Source organism: Glossina fuscipes, unplaced genomic scaffold, assembly GCF_014805625.2.
Source record: "Glossina fuscipes isolate IAEA_lab_2018 unplaced genomic scaffold, Yale_Gfus_2 61, whole genome shotgun sequence".
NCBI classification, from domain to species: Eukaryota; Metazoa; Arthropoda; class Insecta; order Diptera; family Glossinidae; genus Glossina; species Glossina fuscipes.
The window spans coordinates 4,096,171-4,117,773 of record NW_023998433.1 but is presented as its reverse complement, the minus strand read 5'-3'; the positions used below and the strand labels follow the sequence as shown (position 1 = coordinate 4,117,773).

Sequence of the window (21,603 nt, the reverse complement as noted above, 5' to 3'; positions counted from 1 at the left end):
CATTAGGCAAAAAGTAAAAAGCGGCTGAAAGTGCTGCTTTCGACTTTCGACTTTCCATATCTGATAGGACATCAAATAACAACGAATGCGATTACGCAGAATCAAATAAACTTTTTCAAATACAAGCCTTGCTTGGGATATCAATTGGCAAAATAATATAAATAATATATAATGACAATGCGGCCTATGTGTTGACTGAGAGGTTGGCTGTAAAAATTTGTAAGTTTTCGGTTCAGGGGGAAAAGATAATACGAAATAATATTCCGCACATCCTATATATACGTTAAGAATTTGATAAAACGCACAATTTATATATGCGGTATGTACGCTGAACCCTTTATAATGACCATCCAACAGTGTATATACTCGAAGTGTGGGATAGTTCATTCACTTAAAAATTTACTAATATAGTATACATAACCTTTCATTATAACTAATAAAAAAAAAAAAAAAAAAAAATTAAAAGAATGAATGTTCTGTTAAATACGTTATTAAATTGTATGCACATGCTAAGTGACAGTGGAAATGGAAATTTTAAAATTTGCTAAAATTGAAAGTTCGCTTAAAATTTTTAAGAAGTTTACGAGTCTTTACTAATAATTGTACAATATTTTTTTGAATATTGCTGAAAAGCTTATTACGCTTTCTTATGTGTTGAATCCATGAGTGAACATCCATTCATCATAAAAATATGCCAGTTATTTAAAATTTTCTTTTCTATTGTTTTACTCATATTCAGTTATTTTCAGCAAAAATTTCACGCAAAAATTGTATTAAAATAACATTTTACAATTTTTATATCCATTAGTGTGAGTATGTTAAATTAGTTAAATGTTTGCAAATGCGAGCAAAAATTTTTATAAAAATACAATACATTTATGTACGACCCACTATAAGGTACGTACGACCTTATAGGTACATATGTATATATAACATATACGTATCGACAATGTGTCGGCAAGTTCATTATAATCAGGCAAATAAATTTAAATGTTTAGTGAAACCGCGGGCAAATTTAACCGCAAACAGTCCTTCTTTGCTTCCATCAGATCAAGTTCAAAATTAATTAAATCGATTCAGAAGTTCGCCTGCAATACGTCCCGAGTTCGAAAATAAGAAATTCTCTTCCGTTTATACGTTTTTTTATAATAACCTTAGATTAGTTCTTCATTTTTATTCCTTCTCCGATTGCACTTGCAGTACTTTTTCAATATGTCGTCATAAGTTCATATTTTTCATATATATGTATTATGTGTTATGAGCGTGTTGCGTCCGAAAAACACATTATAACAAGGTTGGTTAGAATGCTCATCATTTCATGGCTTACTATGTTCATAATGCTGCATTTCTTACAAAAAAAAAAAAAAAAAAAAAAAAAAAATTCCCGTCATAGATATACAAAGATTCGGCCAACACTGAATATAATTTGTTTTTTTCTTTCATGATTCATTTAGCTTTCCATTTTTGAACGAATCTTTTTAAGTGGCCAGATATCGGAATAAAAGCGAATTTTATGTATGGATATTTGCTTTACATTGTTTCTCATTCTTGTTTTCTGTTTTCAAAAGTTTTTCTTTTAATGTTGGCTCTCCAAAGCTTTGTTGTATTGTATAATAAACTAATTACATATTCGTAATATAATATTTGCATAGGTTTAATATAACTGAAAGAAAGGAAAAAAAAGTTATAAATATGCATAGAAAAGTGAAGAAAGTTGTGTGCTTGTACTACCAAAAATTTGTCTTCAATGTGTCAGCTTATGAAACATCATCATACGACACGTTGTAGTAATTTGAAGCCAATGCATCCGTATATTTGCATTCAATTCAAGCCATAAATAGAATCCTTTTATAGTAGAATACCTTGAATTCGTCCAAAAAAAAAAAAAAAACAAACAATAGGCGCGGTGTACATATAAAGAATACGAAAGAAGCGAAATGGTATTGACGGTCGTTTTTTTAAAAAGATTTTCATTTTTCAAGCGACTGGTCATTTTGCGAATCGATAGTATTAAAAAATCGGATATAAGCTCAACTTTGTTAGCCAAAGGTGGGGTCAAGGGGTCGTCGGAAAAAAAATTCAAACCGGAAGAAGCCAATAAATGTAATGTAAGGGAAATGCAAACACAGTAATTAAATTTCACGCAACAAAAACAGTGGATCTCGCCATGGTATCCGTTTTGACAATCCTAGATTTTCGTTCGTCGCTATCGTTCCTACAAATTTTTTCGTTAATTCCATATTTATTTATCTCTTTTCATATTTCAATTTAATCCAACCGGTTAACTCGATATACTAAGTCACTCAATGCATGCATAGCAAATTTATGAGAGACGTTGAAAGACCAATGCCAACAGTTGGTCTAAAGACAAAAAAAATGAACTTGTTTAGAGTTTTATGCTGCGATAATTCGAAGGACGAAAGGTCATAATACAGCCTAGGTGTACCATCAGCATTGACGGCATAGCGGTATTTATGATATCAAGCCCCTTAGTCAAAGGTATCAGACGCAACCTACTACGAGCTTATGAAACTGAACAAATCAAGGCTGACCAACTTTATCAATTTGACGATCACAAAAATGGTATCCTTCGTGAATAATCAAAAACGAGATGAGTTGATTTGTTCATACATTTCTCGAATATATTTTTGGAAAATATATTTCCCATAATTAATTTCCAATCATTTAATTTTGTAATGATTTATTACTTTTGTCGAAAATTGCTGCTAATAAGGTAAGCACCGCACAAAAATGCAAAAAAGGTTTTGCCAAGACTGTATTTGAAGCTAAACGACACGCTCCGGCACGCCAACTGATATGATAAATCTTCGATGATTGAAAGCCGCAGAAAAACCGTTATTTATTTAATTTTCATTTCAGTTATCGCGTATACAATAAGGCTCAAACCTTGTAAATTAAAGTACAGGTGTGTTATAGATGAAGAAATATCATGCATATCACAAGCAATATTCTTATTACAGTCTGAATTACGTTGCACATTCGAAGAATAATAGAATATAAGTTGGCTTAGCGGCTAATCTGTTAGTGAGAAATGCGAAATCGGTGGTGGAGCATTCCATGACTTGGTAGCATATACAAAAAAGTGTCTTTCAAACAATAGGCTATAGGTCGTTAACTGTATAATCTTCATACCTCTATTCGTGTATTGGAGCTACTTAGCGTAAATAATTTTGTCATAGTTTTACCATAGTTCCAAAGGCGACACAGAGAAATCGAAGAACGTATGCTGAAACGGGATCCCATATACTTTTACAGCATATAGGTAACGAGACACATTGTTGATAGCCATTTCAATCCCCGTATCGCAGCTATCTCACAATTGCAAATAATTTCACACCCATACAAAAAATAGAAGGCAAGTTTTGGTCAAGAAATACGTTAGGTCCAGTGGTGTGCTGCAACGGGTTACCCATAGGTTACGTAGCTTGCGGTATGTGTTAGCAGTAGCACTACCGACATTATTTTCCCATGTTAACTTTATGTTCAAACTAATACCAAGGTTTACAGCCGTATCAGTACGTAGAGCCAGCTTGCTATTGATAATTATCCTTAAATCAGTTACATTCTTTAGAAAGGCGTGAAGAGAAATTCGAATTTAAATAGCAAAGACACATGCCATACGCTTTAACGTAGCCCTGTAAACGCCCTAACAGGGGTCTGCTATGTATTTAAAATCAAGGTATAGTTGGGTTTGGAAGCATACTCCGCTCAGATTAGGAAACGCAAAATATTTTTGTGGACACAGCATGAATCTATATGAAAATACTTACTATTCCGTTATTATTTAAGGCGGACTGCCTCGCAACATTAGCAAAGTTTGCATTTAATTTGAAAATTTGACATATCACAGGTTTTCCCATCTTTGAAACCCATCCGATCTATTATTTTCCAAACCTTCTTGCTCGTAGATAGTAATTATATTTTGCTAACTCTATCCTGTTCCTAGAACTCTTCTATACTCCTATACACCCGAATTCCGCTCTTCTATTACTACTATTTTAATGTCATCATTGAACCACGGCCTGTCTCCTTTCATACGGTTCCATCGCTTTACCGGTACATACAGACTGAAAAGAAACCTCGAAAATTTTAAGCTTGTTATCAACACTGTGCGCCCAAGTGTAGATCTCATGTTATATTTTCCACCGCAGCTATGAACCTATTATCAGTAATATTGGTAAAGTCGTGGTACGTGATGCTAGGTGGCCTACTCGTCACCATGCGTGGAAAACATGAGGGAACATAATTGATTATAAAGCGAGATATTATTATGATTATATGCAATAAATAAATCCAAAAGTGTGTTAATGCCTTGAGTAAAGTGAGTTGCTATGACTGTGTTGGCAGGATATAGGTCATCAGTGAGTAAATTTTTGGATAATAGATTGCAATTAAATTCACTGCAGATAATAATAAATAAGTTCTCAATCTCAGTCAGTACCGCACCAAAGTCCACATTACGGTGTAGTGGATAAGAAGACCTTTGAAAAATATTGCACAGTTACCCCTCCGAAAATATAAAACTATTAAACAAAAAGAAAACTCTATTATTTGCATTTTTTGCTTTGTCTGTCATAGAGAATTACAAAGTCTACATGCAAGAAGATAATAAAGTGATAGTGATCCATAGACCACATAGAGTCAAAAGTTCAAAAAATTATCCCAGCCTGTACAAAGTTTTCATACCAATTTAGTTCATACCTCCTTGGTAAATTGTAACGCATTCAGTAATGCCCAGCATCCGAAATAAATTTGGAATTAAATAGCTTCTTCATACTTCTGTGAATTATTAGTAAATCTGTCTAATCGACTATTACAGTCATAAGATTAACGGAGCGTAATGGGCAATTGAGTTTAATTTAGCTTTGTAAATACAAAGATATAAGGGTGAAAAACATTAAAAAGCGGAAATACATGCCGATATATCTCAATAAGCCAAGTATGTAACAGGTTTGGAGGCTTAAGTGCTATTTTGATTTTATTTTTAATATGAGTTCAACTGTCCTGCTGTGCTAGTTAACACAGTTTGCAACATTTTTGAATTATAAACAAGATCACTGTTAAAAAGAGTCAGAATTAAAATATGTTTCAAAACAAATGAACGATACGGTAAACTGTTTGACCTAAGCACAACTACAGATAACTTATATTAATAGAGGAAATGGAGAAACCTGGTGGTGATTTATTTAGATTCGTTTTTGGAGTTAAGCGTATGCGTTAAGATTAAATTTATTAATCGAGAAATTAACAATGTTGGCATGTTGACCTGAAACAGTTCGGCACTTTTTCCTATTCTAGTTTCTAATGTACAATCAATACATTTATACAAATATATTTATACATGCATATTGCACGTGAGCATAGATATGGTTTCAAAATTAATATATAAACAACTAAGAAAATTAAACTCGGTCGACACTGAATCTTTTATACCCATTACCGTTATCCTAAAAAAGACAAACGAAGTAAAAGAACAAAATTCTCATGCTATATAATATGGAGCGAGCGCAAGTGATTGTTTCTATTTTGAAAATAAAAGTTTTTATCGCAGACGTATGTGAGCGTTGTAGACGTGTCTTTTGAAAAGTTTAGCTCAATTCCAACTTCTTTTACAAATTTGTAGGCGATATTTTCATTTTTGCTAACGGGACAATGTTTGCCACAAATACAAAGTTGCGCAAACGGATAAATCGTCAGACGAATAGACACACATGTTTAGATGCATTTCAAATTTGAAGCTGGCTAAGAGTTTATATACTTTATAGGGTTTTTGAAGCTTCTTTCTGTGCGTTATAAAGGTATTGAAAAAATAATTCAATTTTTATGTACTATAATATTGAGTAGGCATGGTAAATTTTTTTCATTTTTTTGCACACAAGCTAGAGAATCGCCTATAGAATATGCGTTCAAATTTTTGTCATTTATTTGCTATAGTTTATGAGTAATGAGCAAAAAACCAGTTTTTCACTCCTTTTGAAAAACGGAAGTGTTCTTAGTTTACGTGGTGCTATAGGTGTGTCTTTCGACCGATTTGGCCCATTGGTATGGAAATACCAACCTGCGTGTGAGAACTTCCAATGCTTCTGACAAATTTAATGGCGATAGCTTCATTTTCGCGACTCGAAGAATGTTTATAGCAGACATTACATAGACGGACAGATCAACATGCTTAGTCGATTTAGAATTCTATGCTGATAAAGAATATATATACTTTGTGGGGCTCTGATGGTTCCTTCTGGGCGTAGCAAACGTTTCGATAAAATGAGTATACCCCCCATCCTTCGATGGCGGGTATAAAACGAATACCAAATAGGCAGCAAATAGTTTTTTGTTTTTAGGCCTTGGAAGTCATATAGGCAGCCTTGATCCGCAATAATCTATGGCTTCGTGGACTTCTTATGAGTATGTCGGACATTTTCGATTTGACATTTAGACTTCAAGTAGTCGAACAATAGACTTAAGAGGCAAACTTCTTTTGTCTTGTCTTGCTATATCACTGCATACATGCATGTATATAAATTACAATTTCTTTCGTTTTTATACTCGTTAGTAAAGGATGGAGGGTGCATTGATTTCTCAGATCGTCTGCAACGTCCTGAAGAAAGAATCAGAGACCCCATGAAAAATATATGTTCCAGATCAGCATTAAATTCTGAACCGATTTGATCATATCCGGCTGTCCGTTTGTGTAGTGTCTATTGTAAACATTCTCCTGGCCATAAAAATGAATCTATCGACTGCAAATTTGGCAGGACTATTTGAAGTTCTTGCACGCAGTTTGGTATTGAAAATGGATTAAATCGGTTAAAAGACATGCCTACATAGTACGTAAACTGTTTTTTAAAATGATTAACAAATTGATTTCTTTTGCATTACTCAAAAATTAGTGTCTATGCAAAAACAGAAACAATTGACCACGCCTACCCAATGTTATAGTGGATCAAAATTTAATTTTTTTTTTCAGTAATTTTATAACGCGCAAAAATAAGCTTCATAAATTCCATAAAGTATATAAACCCTTCGCCAGTTTCAAATTCGGAATGCACTTAAGCCAGTCTATCTATTCAACTATACGTCTGTCTATTTGCGCAGCGGTATAGTGTTTGTGGTAAACAATCTCCCGTTCGGCAAAAATGAATGTATCGGTTACAAAGTTGCAAAACAATTCAAAAATGACCAAACTTTTCAAACACCAATCCTATAACGCCCACAAGTCTTTGTACCAAGAACTGTGAAAACCTTGATTTTCCGCTTTCCTTGATTCTTTGCTTGTTGCTTATAAAATACAACACATACACCATATAAATTTCCATTTTTATTCTAAAAATAGAAAAAATCAACCACGCCCACACAATGGCATAGAGTATGAAAATTAAGTACCTTTCCTTTTTATTAGGACCGCGGTGGTAGTTATAAAAGATTCTGTCGCGACCGAACATAATTTTCTTAGTTGTTGTTTCTTTAAAACTTTTCGTAAAAGATTTCTTTTTTTTTACAACACAGTTGTTTGCGAACGCATTTCCTCACCAATTTCTAGCGTTAAAGTGCACTTTTCAAACTTTATACGGAGATTACATTTAGCAAATTTGCATTTACGGTTCCCATTTGCAAAACAAAAACAAATTTTATATGTGTATGGGCATATGCACACAGGCACATTGGCAAAAAATATGATGTTTCTCGATTGTAAGAGCACTGAAGATTGTGGCTGCATATCCAGACATAGCAAGCACAATAGCAAAGACAAAAGACGGCCGCAATTAAAAGACGCCTAGTGTTCTACGCAGCGCAACAATGAACGCAGTAACAAAAGCAGACCGTGTAACAATTGTAATGAAATCGAGCTTAGCTCTAGAGACAGCAAGTTTCAGTTTCATTTGACTATCGGACATGAACAGTTGTAGTCAGCGTTTGAAGAGATTTACAAGTAAACGATACAAATACACAAAAGAAAAATAATAATAATAATAATAATAAACAAATAAATAAAAATAATAAGAGCTGAACTAAAAGAAATTGATACTGTTTAGGAAATTAATTCTAATTATGTAACGGCTTTTCTTCTAATTTTTCTCGCATATAGCCTACTGAAAATGTTTTATTTTTCATCGTAAAACTAATAAAATTTATTATTGTTCCGAAAATCTCATTTATTTTGCCAGTGAAGTGTGTCTACAGGAAATGTTTCGCAATAATTGAAAAGCTAATAAACGGAGTGTAGAAATCGCAATAAAAATCATAGCAAAACATTGAACATCGATATCACATCTTTCATAAATTGAGTTTTTGATGGCCTAAAACCAGATCAAATCAATATATCAAGTTTAGTTTTTCAGTTTCTATTCTTTGATCTATAGATAGAATGTTATGGATCGGAAGAGCTTAGTCGGTAGAAATCTTAATATTTGTTCGAATAATTATTGGGCCTTCGAACTATTTCGCTAAGCGCCGTAAGCGATAGAAATGACTTCCAGAATAAAATATTTTTTTTAATTTAAAATCAGATACTTAATGAAAGACTGAGCTTTCAAAGTAAAAAAGGTAAAGAAAGAAAAATTTGAATCTTGCACTTTTTAACATCGCTCAGTCACAAACGCAAAAGCTTTTGTTTACTTTAGTTTTCTTATTATTGACACATATCCTATATTGACATCTTATCCTTCGAAAAGGCGTAATGTACTGCACCAAAGATTGTAACTGCAGCTTGTGCCGAGAATTGCGAGGTTTTAAGCCGGCGAAATCAACTAAGCGCATACCTCTTAATAGTTCATTGTTTGGCCGTTTCAATAATAATTTCATTTTAAAACGTCGAAGTTCGAATTCACTAAAAACATTTCAACCACAATCATTAAGATGTAGTGAAATGTGTCAACAACGCCGTGATGCCGGTCAATTGTATGACTTTTGTAAACGTCAAACTAAAACGCCGTCACCCACACCTATTACACAAGCACCATCCGCATCGCCATCGCCATCGCTGTCGCTACCACTGGCGCATAAGAAGCTAGATAATATTAAACCTCCTGTATCGCTTAACTCTAATCATAAGGTAGTCATTTATTTTGGCGATTCGTTGATCTTGCGTGGCAAAAGTAATATAATCAAATCATCAATTAAAAATGAGGCAGATGCGGCAACCGTTGCCCCATTTAATAGTAACAAACTGCAAAACGTGTCAACAAGTGTTTTAAAGCAACAAGCGGATGAACTGCCGTCATTTATCGAGAGTGTGCAGAACGGTGTAATTAATATTAAAATAGAAGGCAACTATCAAACCGCATCAGCCTTGGTAGCAAAAGTAGCTAAGCCAACGCAGGCTGTGGTAGGTAAGCCGAGAGACTTATTGGCACAGCAAGAATTAGAAGATGATGATGAAGATGAGGTCACCTATGAAGGCAGTTCGATCAAAGGGGAAAATCTTAGCTTCAATGCTTCTTGTGATTGGAGTTTTGTGCAAGGGTGGCGAGCACGGTAATTAACGTTTTTAAACTAAAGTTATTCCGCCGCGTTTCCCCATTCCTCATCTTGTATGTTTATTTTGATATTGAATAACTTCTAAATTATAGCATCTGGTCAATTGGAATCTTTAAAAAATGTTTAAAAAGAGTCGTCTTGAGCTCTACGTCTAGTTGCTTTGATTATTATTACATATATAAAACTGTTGTTGAAGTTAACCGTTTTTTTTCATTCGTTAAATATGTAAATGATAAAGAGGTTTGCTTGTATTGTTTAAAATATAATTCCATTGTATGGCAGCGACTCAGTATAAAATCTTTGTGAAAGCAAAGAAAAAAAGAAAATACACACTTTAAATTAAGTTTCAGTATAATCTGATTAGAATACAAGTTTTCTTTCTTACTTGATGACATCTTTTATATTGTATCTACGTTTGTGTGTTTTCTTTTAACTAATTAGCTGTAATTTTTTTTTTTTGTTTTGTAGGCCTATTGGTAACATACGTCATGATATATCTGTTCTTAGCCCTCAGCAGACTAATGCAACTCTACCGTACGCTGCTTCAACAGTAGGAGTTACTTTAGCGCCGATGCACGGTGCTGGCACTGCAGTTCAATCATCTTCTGCAGATCTGTTTAGAACGGGACGAATACAAAATCCTGCTACGGCCACTCCTGCTCCAAGAATCCCCAAAGAAGTGGCACAAAGACCAGGAGCGACAATTAGTTGTACCATAGCCAACGTTCCTTCAATATGCGTGAATTCTAATAGTGAACTTACTCATTTCGAAAATTTACCAAAAAAAATTTGTAGCAATATTAATATGGGCTCGAACAATCATGACAACTTTTCTACCCCTATGCCCCAAAGATCCGTTCATGGCCCAACCCGACTTACTGTTCAGAGTATTCCCGTGAAGTCTCAAGGGCCCATGTTAAGTGCTAGTTTAAATCAATCTCCACATAACAGCATGTCTATACGTAAGGTTTCCGAAAAATCATCTTTAAGTTTCAGTACAACCAATATTGGCATAACCACGGATTCCGGTTACTCGACGAATGTCGGTGTTCATTCCACCAAGTCTAATTTAACAACTCGGACACATCACCATGAATTCCATGCTTTAGAACGAGTGCAAGAATGCAATAGTTCCTCCGATGAAAACCGATCCTCGGGACATGCCAGCATGTCTGACACTGGAGGTCATGGTAGCTCTTCGCCAGGTGGAGGCATAACGTTAGGGCCGTTACCGGAGGATCGTTTAGCAGCCGGGGTAACGAATCGCAGTACACGTTCACGTACTAGCGCTAACCATTCCAGAACAAGACATCGTGCCACACCCGCCAAAGCTCCTTGGGGTGGTAATGGCTTGGAAGACATAAAACTAGCGATACAGCAGTTAACTATGCGCTCTCAGACCAGTACTAGTACATACAGCAGTTTGAGTGCGGGTTCAGAAAGTTCAGAACCTGGACGACGATTGGGTCGTTACGCTTCTTTAGAAACTGTAAATACAAATGTTACTAATGCAGACGAGTTTGTTTGGGTGGATTCTCATAATCGTTTAGTGGAATTGCAGCATCCTCCCTGGAGTCAACAATGTATCGTAAATGTCATACGTAATGGACGGTGCAAAGATACAGCAGATCGAGTTTTGCCTGATGCAGTGTCACGATTAGCATATCTGCTTCAAAGAGCACTAGTTAGAATTGCAAGGGAAGTTCAACGTCTTTCTTCTAATCTTAGCTTATGTTCTAAGCAGGAAGTTGCAGGTGCTTTTAAAATTGTACTCTGTCCGGCATTAGCGGACTCGTGCCTCAAAGCCTGCCTAAGGGCGGCAGCTATGTTCGCTTTACCCGGGGATAGTGCTCTAAAACAAAGTAAATCATCAAGAGCCGGTTTACAATTACCAGTCGGTCGATTTCATCGATGGATGGCTGATGCTAGACTAGGGAAATTCATACATGAATATGCTGCCGTGTATCTGTGTGCAGGAATTGAGAATTTACTTGAAGACATTTTGTTGCAAAGTTTCCCTGACGATTCATGTGCACAGTTAACAGCAGCTGTATTGGAACATTCGATTTCTGTGTCGGGAGATATGTGGGGTCTTTTACAACCATATGCTCACCTCAACGCTGGTCGTATTGCATCAGGAGCGTTAACAATGCCTCAGTGGGCCAGCCAGCCGTCGCTAGTTACCGGGACTCATCAAAGTTGTTCCTCTGGTAACAACAGTAATATAAGTTTAGAACCGTGCCTACTGACTACTTGCGTTGGAAGTATTAATGAGCTAAGAGATCTAACTTTAAGAGCTCAACACAAGTTTCAGAATACTGCTCTTTCAAACGCCGCTTTATCTGCTTTATTTTACTTTATGAGATGTTCTCAATTGGAACATAGTGAATTTACAGGACAGCAAGCATCGGGAAGTAACACAAGTGGCCCCAACAATGCACAAAACGTTCAAGAACTGTGTTATGAAAGAGCTTATGTAGTACTACCACCTTTAGTTGAATGGCTTAGGGTGGCATCTGCTCACGCTGAATATCGTAATGCTATGATGATGGACAAGGATGATATAATGCAGGCAGCTAGGCTTCTATTACCAGGAGTGGATTGTCCTAATAGGCCCGTAAGTCATGACGAAGAATTGCCAACTAAAAAAACTCATTTTTGTTCAAATGTGGGGGCCAGCATTAATGAAGACACATTGGAGTTGGGAAAAAGAGCTACGGTCTTATTATCTTTCAAATTAATGTTAACTGGTAGAGCAGAGCTTTTGGCTCAAGCGTCCAGTTTATTGCCCGCTGCCACGCGATATGATACATTAAATCATGCCGGAATGACGGCATTAATGATTGCAAGCATAGGAAATGATGAGTTAGCAATACAAGCACTACTAGATGCCGGGTGTGACCCAAACACTGAAGTGCCGACTATAGGAAATTCCAATTGTCCAGCTATACATCCGGACACACAACACTGGACTGCGGTTACTTTCGCAGCAGCAAAAGCTAATTACTCAGCTTTGCGCATGCTCCTTGAAAGGGGAGGCAAAGTTGAAGGTGGAGCTCGACAAAGTGAAGATAAACATACACTTACACCTCTGCAAGTCGCTTGCGGTATTGGCAATGTCGAAGTGGTATCTTTATTATTAGCCCACGGTGCTAATGCATTCCTTTCCACGCAACAAAAGGACTCAATCAGCTTTGCAGGATCAGCCCAAAGAGGTTGTTATTGTGCAATATCAGTAGCTGCAGCGCATGGCCAGAGGGCCATTCTAAGGAAGCTTTTGTCAACCCCCATGAACCCAGTGTCCAAAGACGTATTATCGTTGGAGGAAATGTTAGCTGAAGGCGAATCTAATAGCGCTCGGTCGAACGCTATTTCCGATCGTTTCTGCGCCACCGATGTAACGCCAACTCTTAACAAAACACAAATTAAAAGTTTGCAAGAAGCGATGTACCACAGTGCAGAAAATAACTACTTAGGTAAAACAGAAGGTTGGAATATTTAATTACAAATTTCTTACAGTTATTTACTTTGCCAGATATTACAATTGAGCTGAGAACGCTCGGAGTTCCGTGGAGTCTGCATTGTTGGATGCACGCTTTATCAGCAGCCCACGAATTGCGTTTAGATGCTGTCATAGATCAATTGCTGCAAGATTTTTTGCAAGTGTGCCCAGATGATTATAGTGCACAGTTCGTTAGCGAATGTCTACCACTGCTTTTTAATATATTCCGGTATAGCAAGAATGAGGGCACCACATTACTGTTAGCGGATATTTTTGCAACATGCTTTGGTTGGGAACAAATTAAATCCATCAGAGAACTTCTTCTGCAACCAGCAAATAGTTCACGGATCGATCCAAAATTTGTAAATAATTCCGAACTCAGTGATGTTACTTTCAGGTAAAGTGTTATAATGCTAATCCGTTTACAGACTCTGTTGAATATAGGCCATTTTTTTTATTTTTTCAGGGTTGAAGGAAAAATATTCTATGGTCATAAAATTGTATTAGTTACTGCATCACCGCGTTTCCAAAATATGCTTAGCTGCAAGTTAAGTGAAGGTACCACGCCAACTGTTCAAATCAACGACATACGTTATCCCATCTTTCAACTGGTTATGCAGTATTTATATAGCGGTGGTTGCAATGCTTTGGAGGTCTCTAAGGGAGATGTCCTGGAGCTAATGGCAGCGTCTAGTTTCTTCCAATTAGATGGACTTTTGCGTTATACAGAAGCAAGATGTTCAGAAATGATTGACATTGACAATGTCGTGGCCATGTACATACACGCCAAGGTAGCGAAAATAAATTATAATTGAATGAATACACATTTTTACATTGCACCCTTACTTTAAAATCGTAGGTTTACAATGCCACGAAGTTGCTGGAGTTTTGTCAAGGTTTTCTGCTGCAGAACATGGTCGCATTATTAACTTACGATGATTCTGTGAAGAGACTATTGTTCGCGAAGAAAATACCTAATCACGATGTGCTATCGGGCCTGTTACAAACTCTTCAACAACGAATTAAAGAACGTAAATCCGTAGGAATGGGCAATCTTCGTCAGCAACTGAGTTCACCCACAGCAATAAATGGATTAACAATTTCATCGTTGCAAAACTCCTCGGCATCAAACACTAGCATCGCCAGTACCTTAGGGGCCCTTAAAAAGTGAAACGGTTTTAAATGAGACACTGTTATAATGTAAAGTATTAGTTATCGAAGTGTAAGTTAGCTTACGTTTATTTATTTCCAATCGTTTATTATCATCTATATATATAAAAATTTCGATTTTTATATTGAAAACAATTGTAATTCCATTAAAAGGACGACGATTAAAATGTTAATTTATCATCAGCAAATTTCCTGCTAGACGTTTAAATATACATGTACCGTACGTAGGTACCTCCCAAAGAGGTCAACTCTAATTTAGTTAATTTTAGAAGAAATAAACAAACAAATAATAATAAACGTTTCTTGTAATATACTATTTAAACTTCATCATCATTAATTTCGTCAAAATTTTCAGTAGGAGGCGCGGGACGTTCGCTATTCTCTTTAGCAGATACCGAAATCGTTTCAGGTATATTGCTGCCTACCGGCACAAAACCGCGATTATCCGCCTTGTATTTAACCGTTATTTCTTCGCCATCCACATCAATAAATGAATAGGCTCCACTGACTTCCAAGTAGGCCTGTTTGGTGCCAGGATTTTTCACGACGGCAATCTCTTCGCGAAAACTGCCATCAGCTCCACGATAATGGAAACTGTACGATCCATCCAGCTTATGTTGCGCACCTGATTCGAGAATTGTAACTATTTTTGGCTCTTTTGTTGGAAGCTTATCTCTTTTTAAGGCCACATTATCAACGAGTTCCACTAACCCATCAACAGCACCAGGATTATTTTCGTTCACTGGAGCGGTACATGTCACGCTAATACAAATTAGCAAACACAGCTATTAAGAAAATCATTAGGAATCCAAAATCTCACAATTAGATGGTTAGCGAACTACTCACGTATTTCATTCTGTATCAGAACAAGTTTAATCAGCAACTTCTCAAAGACAATTAACGAAACACATTGGTCGATGTTTTGGATTTGGCCATAATTTTTATACTTTTTTTTGCATCACATTTTGTTTTTTTATTTTTATTTTTTTCTAAATTTGTAAAAGTTTATTAGCTTTTAACGAAAACTTCGCATGCTTATCAACTTGACAGGTTTTTGGTGGAAACACATAACTTATTTTTAGTGACATTAAGCCGGTTTTTGCTGTCTTTTTGTACAGTATACGCCAAGCTGCACGGGAGGGATATACAATTAACCCATTAAAAACAGTAGTTTTATTAATTTTAAATAAATAAAGCAAAAATTAATTTTTAAAAACATATAAATGAATGTCGAGTATAGTCAAAATATAATACTTCGTGAAAAGTTCGTCAGCGATTCCTTACCCTTAAGATAGATATAAGAAAACAAGTCGTGAAATTATTCGGAAGATTGAAAAATTTTAATATGAAGTACGAAGTTTTACCCGCCACCTCCGGCAATTTGATTTTTCCTTTGAATTTTACAGTATTTAGGCTCACAACAATTATCAACGACACATACGCCACTTAAAAAAGATTTTGACTTATATTTAATATAAACGAATGTACCTTATATTCATGTGTACTTTGCGTTCAATGAAATAAATATTTTTCAAACAGACTTGCTAACAATGCTATTTATTTCGCGAAATCTGTTACAAAGTAAATAATCCTATGAACATCTTCCTATACTATATATACATATATACGTATTCTATGGTGTACATATTGCTATGTCATGCCATTTTCGTTTAAGTAAAAAAATTTAAGTATAGTTTTGAAAAATTAAAGAACGTCGATTGAACAAATTTTTCAGAATTATACTTAGACATCCTATATTTTCCATATATTTCTATGGTAGAAAGCTTAAGCTGTAGTAACGCGGCATATTATATTTTCTTACAGATACTGTCACAGTGTATAAGTGTATGAGTTTTCGCCGATTAAATTTTGATTCCATTAAATTTTGAAATGACGTAAAAATTTGGCGAAACGATTGATATTCTTCAAGTACATCTCGTCACTAAAGAAAATATTTTCAACAAAGGGAGCGTTGCAAGCTTATCATATCCTAAGTATGTGTCTTGGTTGGTTTCTCACAAGTACGTGTCTTTATGAGTAGCGAGTTGTTGCAACATATCGTCAGTCTGGTATTTGCCGTTCTTAGCTACTATTTTTCACATTTTTGTGCCAACTTATGCAATTCGTGTGTCTTCTACGGTTTTTCACCAAAAGAGTTCCTCTTTTTAACATTGGTATAGGAACTCAAGCTATGACAAAATAGATCCTAAGTGTCAAAGAGAACGGTCAAGGTGTAGTGTGTACCATGAAGTGGTTATCACCCACGATTCAGTGGTGGTGGTTTCCTAAAAATGATTGTGTAGTGCAATGTATTACGAAGAAATTTTATGCTGAGCAATCACACGCTAATGTCCTTTTGCAAATTACAACTCTATTTACTTAATGGCTAGCAAAAATATATTAGCTGTTATTGGTAGCATTTCCTAATGATGAATTCATTGTGGTGGAATAGATCCTTCAATTAAATGCAAATCGTACCACTCACGACAAATGCGGTGTACATAACATATTCAGAGTTGATAAGACTAGATAACATATAGTTCACGTGTAGCATGAAAAAGAGGGGTCTGACATACAGAAGTCACAGTACTATACGTTTTAGAACTAGTTACCTCCTCTATCACGAATTCAATAATAATATATGAAATGTATATTTAACGAAATATATCCGAAAATGAAAAAGAAGATAGACCAATCACTGGCCGTGGGTTCAAATCTCAAGTGTGATGTAGTTTTCAATAAAGCCGCTAATCTTTAGCTAAGTTAATAATAATATATAAGATTACCTTTCTTAGCAATAAAAACGTAACTTCTAAGGATACTTAAATGAAACTAAGAAAAATTGCTACGAATCTACGAATTTTACATACAATACCGATTATATAAGAGTATGAATTATAGTTAGGTGACTTTTCTATCAGGTTATTTCCCGAGAAGTTTTCTTTTAACAACTTTATCGACCACTGTTAAGGAGTGCTGATGACATAAATCCTTACAGTTTTCACATACGCCCGTAAACGTGAAGACGGCTCATAATTTGTACGACATTGAGGTAATCTAATTGGCGCACAGTATGTTGAGGCTCTTAACGAAGCATTCAAATCAATCCCCTTTAGTAGGAATGGGGATGTTATCGGAATCACTTCTGCGTTTATTCAAACTTTTGAGAGTAGAAAGAGTAGATAGGAGACCAAACTACATCGACATACTCTAATCATATGACCATAAATAAAGTAACGCAAACTTTTTTCAACAATTCTTGTGAAGTGCAATTGCACTTGCATTTGCCTGTGTTAAGAATCGTGCCATTTACTTTCTACCGTTTAACCACTACTGAAAGCAAATTCCACTTCAATGACTGCAATGGAATAGTCTCAGATCATCCGCATACATTACTATGCGAGTATCAATTGTAAAAGATGGGGTGTTATCCACAAATGGAATAAAAAAAGAGGTATTAAGTGACCCCGGGGAACACCTAAACAATAACTAAACAATTTCATGAAACATGCAATTGTTAGCATGCAATAAAAGCCAATTTGAGCCAAATCAGCATTAATAATAATAATAAATAATAGGAATAAAAATATAGAATAAGTAATAGTAAAATAACTATAAGAATAATAATAATACTTACAATAATATTAATAGCATGACAAAGTACTTCGAATACCTTTCACATTACGTTTTGGGAGTTTAAAATTAAAAAATCAGAAATGCCTTATAATATAGCCGTCATAGAAAGTTTCAGTATAAGAAAAGTACGCCTGTCTTCATATACGTTCGCGTATGTAGGGATCAAACAAATCTATCTGTATTCTTATTTCTTATTGAAAGCATTTCTATCTGAAAAAAAACAGGTTCAATTCCCACAATTGATTGCTTTAATTTGACATTATTTATCAATTAAATGCACAAAATATGACATGCCAAGCGTTCGTTAATAATAAAATGCAAACAAATTCCGGGATAAGTCAATTTTAGATCTTTTAAAAAAATACATGATATCGCCCACAATACAGCTGGCATGCAATTTATTTATTTTATTTACTTACACATGAAACTCAACTACGACAAATTAACAATCGTATTCAATTGACTTTTAGAAGTAAATCCTATACTAATTAATATTAGAAACTAGTATAAAGCACGTAAGGATAAGTAAAGAAAAACAAGTAAGAAAATTATATTCGGCAGGGGCCGAATCTCAAATATCCACCACTATTCTCTTCGCATTCTACTCTCCACGTTCTTTTATTTGTTACTCATATCGCTAGTAGTATTAAGAAAAAATTAATAGCGATGTCTACCATATTCATTTTAAAAGGCGTTAAATCTCAAAATCTTCCATTTTTGGACTTAGAGAGTGAAGTGTCTCGTAAAGGCACTATGGAAGGTTTCAGCCTTCTAATTTTAATAATTTCCGAGTAACGAGCAAAAATCCAAAAAATTTTGTTAAAAAAAACTGAGTTGCGTTCAGTTTAAGCTCCATTGCGCGCTTTTGCTCTGACCAATTTGGCTCATTGTCAATACCAACCTGTGTGCAGAAACTTCAAATGTCTTTACCAAATTTCAAGTCGATATCTTCATTTGTGCCAACAGCACACACCACACAGACGGACGGATACGGTTAAATCAACTCAGAATTTGCCGCTGATCAACAATATATATACTTTACAAGATTTCTGAAGCGTCCTTTTGGGTGTTACATATATTTTGGAAAAAAAAAAAACAAAATCAGTATACCCCCATCCTACAGTGGTAGGTATAAAAAATAATAATAATAATAATTAAATAATAATTTATTTATAAATAAATAAGAAAAAAAAATGGACAAATAGAAAGAAAAAAAGCAATTACACAACTAGCACATAGGCACACCCACAACCAATACAGAACCAAATTGCAAGCCATCGCAAACATGCAAAAGTTTGGCAATCGAGTTACAACAACAGTTAATTTTTTTTAAAGTTTTTTCAAGTTTTGAAAGACTTTAAAGAATCCGATAATGAGATTAAGTCATAGTGATGATCATTTAGGTTTCTACAAACAGCTCTAAACGGGTTAAACAGCTCATAATTATATTTATATTGACTCAGCCTAATGAACATAAAGTGCCTAGAAAAGCGGTTAGAGACATTAAAGCTTATCTCACCAAATAATGCGGAATAGAAGCGATGGTACCATTGATTAACTTAAGTTAAAAGGAGACACCAAGAATAAATCCACGTTTCTCAGGAAAAACAGAAGCAACCTATTTTCATAAGGAGGCAACGAGAGAACCGGGTCTTAACCCAAATTCCTAAGGGCAAACCGCGAGAATTACTTTTAAACTGAGTCAATTGAATCAATATAACATGTATGCGAGAGAGATCACACAACAGAGTGATACTCAATGATATTGGTCTAACTAAGCATATGTATAGCTTTTTTGCAATGTAAGAATCCCTCAACTTTTTGGACCATCTCTTAATGAAACAAAGCGCGAACGTAGCTTTACTTAAAGAGAGCTCAATATGCAAACTAAAACCCAATCTTTGATCGAATAGAATCCCTAAATCGATGAACAAATCAACGTCTTCCAACTTGTGTGAGTCAATGAAATACTCCAAACTGAGTGACCCCCATCTTATGAAAGAAAGTTTCTTGCATTTTTTTAGATTTAATTTCATAAAACTTAACGAGCAGCATGTAACGAAATTATAGAGAGAAGGAAGAAAACAGTTTAACATCGTCAGCGTGCATTAAAATATGGCTGGATTTAATCACTGAGTGGAGATCGTTAATGCATAAATTAAGTAAAAGGGGTCCTCAATGGTTGCCTTGAGGGCCGCCAAACGTCACGGGAAATTCATGATGAAGTTAAACAGAATTCTGAATGATGTGTTATGCCGACACAAGCCTAGCCATTTCACTAATTAAGAAGGGAAGACAGAGGCCGGGAGTTTGAATATTAATAAATTATGATTAACTAAGCCAAACGCTTTATTGAACTCCGTATATACGACATCCGTGCGAGTGCCACTATAAAAAGACTTGAAAACATGGCCAGTAAACTCTAAGGGATACGTGATAGTAGATCTTCCTTTCCGAAAGCCGTGCTGGAATAAAGAAATATATGATTTAATAGCAAACGCCAGATGCTCAAACAATTTAGGTAAGACACTCAACTTGGCGATGCCTCTATAATTCTCAAAGTGATGTCGATTTCCACATTTGTGAAACGTAATAAGGAAGCTACTCTTCCAACAGATAGGGAATACACCTGATTTCAAGGAATGATTGAAAATCGTTGAAATAAAACTACCTAGCTCGACAGAGCATGTTTTAGGTATACATGATGGGATCCCATCAGGTTCAGGCTCCGAACTATATTTTAGAGACCTTAAACCATCCAAAACATCATTTTCCGAAATGACCAAGTTAGGAGTCAAAACCGAACTAGATGTAGGATACGGTCAGTTGACTGTTGAATCAGCTCATCGGAATTAGCCGTTGAAAAATGTCGTCGGAAGTATTTTGCAAAAAGATTCGAGGTTTCAATATCATAAGAGGACTCAGAGCCATTGAAAGAAACTTGCGAGGTGTATGTGGAGATTTTTCTTTTGGAATTGACATACTGAAAAACATAACAAGCCGTGAAGATTTTATCAACAGAAGTTATCTGCAATAACATTGGTGGTTGAGGTAATTAAATCTGTACCTTGATGCAGAATAGGCAAAATAATCGTAAGCAGTACCACTTTTCAAAAGTTTTTTGAAAAGTTTGTTTTTTCAATTGTTGTAGTATTTAACTTTCTCGTTAAAGCATGGTGGTCACCTGCTTCGAGGGCGGGGTTGTTTGAGTAAAATATTAGTTTTGTCATTAGTAGTCAGGTAAACTTAAAGGTGGACAGCAATTTGGAACTATCTCCGAGAAATTGACAAAGCAAAGATGTAGCGGTCTGCCATTGCAATTAGGAGTACGGCTGTATTGAAGTAAATTACAATGAAATAATTCGTTTCAAAACACAATAGTTCTGCCAGAAGTTGAACCAGAATTATCATCAGTGAGATCTAGCAAATTGAAGTTCCCAACAGTATAACTCTATCAGCAGGTCTACACTTTTCGGCCACGTCACAAATGAAGGCAGCATGTTTCTTATCAGCAGAAATATCCGCATTTGGGGGAATACACGAGCAAGTTACATATAATTGTTTGCTGCCAATTTTCGCTCGAAATGAAATGAACTCAACGTCTGGAAGAGTAGGAAATTGGAATGAGTAGGATGGGACTGCAGCAAATATGGCTGTTGAAGCACCACCACCAGTGCGGTCTAATCGAACAATTCTGAAAACCTAGGAAGAATTATGAAAAAACTCCGACGAATGTAAATCACGCTTCAACCAGGTTTCAGTGAAAGTAAATAGAAAAACTCCGTGCTTATAGAATTTAG

At 35.4% G+C, this 21,603-nt stretch overlaps 2 protein-coding genes and 1 long non-coding RNA gene across 13 annotated transcripts in view; 1 reads left to right on the top strand and 2 right to left on the bottom strand.

Annotated features, from left to right (window-relative positions):
* Positions 1-14,258, top strand: part of LOC119637821 (ankyrin repeat and BTB/POZ domain-containing protein 2) — a 51,472-nt gene extending 37,214 nt beyond the window's left edge. For 7 of the 11 annotated variants that reach the window (XM_038034172.1, XM_038034165.1, XM_038034163.1 and 4 more), the window contains 4 exons: positions 9,964-12,971; positions 13,031-13,394; positions 13,464-13,788; positions 13,857-14,258. In XM_038034172.1, coding sequence (XP_037890100.1) covers positions 10,067-12,971; positions 13,031-13,394; positions 13,464-13,788; positions 13,857-14,168 — 3,906 coding nt within the window. In that variant the 5' untranslated portion in view covers positions 9,964-10,066 and the 3' untranslated portion in view covers positions 14,169-14,258. Of the gene's footprint in view, positions 1-7,890; positions 7,949-8,023; positions 8,563-8,639; positions 9,493-9,963; positions 12,972-13,030; positions 13,395-13,463; positions 13,789-13,856 lie in introns of those variants that run through there. The other 4 variants (XM_038034161.1, XM_038034162.1, XM_038034168.1 and 1 more) reach the window with 4 other exon arrangements.
* Positions 1,411-7,814, bottom strand: LOC119637824. The gene is made up of 3 exons (XR_005247342.1): positions 7,549-7,814; positions 1,732-1,862; positions 1,411-1,663 (listed from the first exon to the last, which is right to left on the bottom strand). It is a non-coding gene; the product is annotated as an uncharacterized LOC119637824 (long non-coding RNA).
* A 126-nt stretch (positions 14,259-14,384) lies between the features above and the next one.
* Positions 14,385-17,880, bottom strand: LOC119637823 (larval cuticle protein 16/17). Its single transcript, XM_038034173.1, has 3 exons — positions 17,805-17,880; positions 15,014-15,296; positions 14,385-14,952 (listed from the first exon to the last, which is right to left on the bottom strand). The coding sequence occupies exons 2-3, from the start codon at positions 15,020-15,022 to the stop codon at positions 14,485-14,487; spliced, it is 477 nt and encodes a 158-aa protein (XP_037890101.1). The 5' UTR covers positions 15,023-15,296; positions 17,805-17,880; the 3' UTR covers positions 14,385-14,484.
* Positions 17,881-21,603: the final 3,723 nt, after the last annotated feature.